Consider the following 2,447-nt stretch of genomic DNA (forward strand, 5'->3'; position numbering starts at 1 on the left):
TGTGTGTGTGTGTGTGTGTGTGTCTGTGTGTGTGTTTATAATTTTTAGAGAAAAAAACAGAGAATATTGGAATGTAGTATATATAGTAAAGTAATTGTCACTAGTTAAAATTTTTTGTTTCAATAAAGTACAAAAGAAAGTTAGTATCTTCTCCACTAAACAACCAAATGATTGCTTTTACTCACTGTAAAGGTTCACCATTTATACCTCCAGATGAATATGTGTGGAAATTGGTCGTCACACTCAACATGAATAGTTTAGATACCAAAAGTATGGGTAGAATATAAATATGAGTGCTCTATTCTATTGTTGAATTAAACACAGATACATGTAGGCTTCTCATTTTCTCCCAATGATTGTCTAAAACCCTATTTGGAAAGAAGAAAAGGGGAAACTTTGAGTTGTGAAGTTTTGCTTCCAAAAGTGTGGACTACAGTGCATTTGGAGAAATTTATTTACTCACCAAATTTTAACCCCCATGCCAGTCCTTCCCAGATCAGAAAGACAATTATCATAAGGATTCCTCTAATGATGCAAAAGGACAACTTGAACTAGAAACAAGGTCGCTTTTAGAAATTATACAAAAACCACAAAAGTATACACCAACTGCCAAAGAACAGGTGAATTCTGTCACTTCCAAATGTCATTCATTGGTAAACTGCCTCAATGATATTTAATGTGAGGGGAAAATGGGCTGTTTAACAATAAGTATTAGCATTTACATTATAATTCTCAGATGTTATTTTGGAAGCTGGAATGTAAACAGATGCAATACATTTACCACATTTTATTTGTAATGTGAAAAATATTCCTCTTTGATAGATGCAAAAATGTTGGAAACAATGAATAAATACCATTTCTGGCCAGACGAAATACTTTGAAGGTGTATTTGTGATACGGGTTGCAGTGAGTACCTTATTAACCTCAGTTTAAGTAACAGCAAGTAGAGTTGTCCAAACCTGTACTTGAGCTGAAAAGAAAAAACAAACTACTCATAGTTTCCTTTAGGCATGCATTTTACCATGGCAAAGTGCAACGGGGCGTGCATTATATAGGCAATCTGACCTGCTTCAGCAAACTAAGTAGATCATGAGCATTCGTCGAGTGCAATGCAGAAGCTTTATGGAGTGAAGGAGAGTTGACAATTTTTGAAACAATCTTCTCATTATTTCATTTTAGAAGTTTCATTCCTCAGCTGACTGCCGCTTCAGGAATGCAAGGTGATGGGAACAGACTTGGCCAGATGTTGGCTACAGAAGCAAGCAATTTTGCCAGCCCAAATGGGGCAATAAAATGACAGCAACTGAAAATGTTTCAGCTGTGAAAAGCAGTGTAACGCTGTGCACTGTGACAGAGATGACCATATTATACAGCGTCCCATCTGAGACTGTATAACACTTTCACCAGCCAGCCAGGGGGCCTCCTAGCTATGGCAGGATCTGAACAACACACAGCACACCAGAGGGCAATGCACAATCCAAAAGAAAGAGAAAGAAAGAAGAATGAGAGAAAACAAGCAAAACACGCGTCTGTCGTGCACAAACCTTCCGGCTCTGTGTTCTCTTTGTGGTGTACTTGCTTCAGCGGGCAGCAGAAGATTTCGTGACACTTAGCACGAAAGGGGGACTCTTTTTTCTTTAATTCCGCAGATTGGATGGAATCTTGTCGTAACATAATGTATTCCTGTGTGCCAGGGGGGGCGTCATCCAGAACTGTGGTCACCACATAACAAAATGAACTCAAGTTAGGGCCTCAGAAAAGCAGCGAATGTCTTAAATCAAATCTACTCCCAGGGAAGACTAAAACAACAGCCCTAAGAAAAGTTTCAAAGAAAAACATCTAATAGCTTAGTGATTTTATTTTAATGGGCTTAGTTTAAAATACTAAAGCTTTGCCAACAGCTACTCGACTGTATATACCTCTGTTGCTAGTACAATGAAAACAGTGTTAAATCATACCCAAAGTGCAAAAACGTATTTTAATATGGACACTCATGTTGTATCTAAATAAACACCATGTAGAACTTATAGGTTTCAGATTGAGATACAATATAAATATTTATAGGTTAAACTGGCTAAGGTCCACCCATTATCAGTAAATTTGCTTCTGTTTCTTTTCTTGGTCTAGCTCCTGGTGAGGGCCTTACTTCTAAGCAGTATACACGGAGACAGACAGAAAAATCAAAGTCACTGCTCTTTACTCTTTGATTTCCAAAGAGAACTGAAGCTGTTGCAAACATTCTTCAGATGTTCAAAACCCCTTAATGAAGACAAGAGATTCCAGCTGAGAGCCCATGAAGCAACACCTCGTCAAAGGACTACCTTGTTGGATTGTAAAAGAGCCAGGCCTGTTTGAATAATTTTGGCCTTAAGTATACACCAGGATCCTCTCAGTCCACATTTTCTTTCTAGGCTCTTTATATGCTTCCTAAGTGTATCACTAGTGTT

At 38.0% G+C, this 2,447-nt stretch overlaps 1 protein-coding gene across 1 annotated transcript in view; it reads right to left on the bottom strand.

The window, feature by feature from the left end:
* Window positions 1-1,707, bottom strand: part of FGF13 (fibroblast growth factor 13) — a 231,379-nt gene extending 229,672 nt beyond the window's left edge. Inside the window, exon 1 of the mRNA XM_017856130.1 lies at window positions 1,545-1,707. Coding sequence (XP_017711619.1) covers window positions 1,545-1,674 — 130 coding nt within the window. The 5' untranslated portion in view covers window positions 1,675-1,707. The remainder of the gene's footprint in view (window positions 1-1,544) is intronic.
* Window positions 1,708-2,447: the final 740 nt, after the last annotated feature.

The sequence above is a fragment of the Rhinopithecus bieti genome, unplaced genomic scaffold (assembly GCF_001698545.2).
Source record: "Rhinopithecus bieti isolate Rb0 unplaced genomic scaffold, ASM169854v2 scaffold_44211, whole genome shotgun sequence".
NCBI classification, from domain to species: domain Eukaryota; kingdom Metazoa; phylum Chordata; class Mammalia; order Primates; family Cercopithecidae; genus Rhinopithecus; species Rhinopithecus bieti.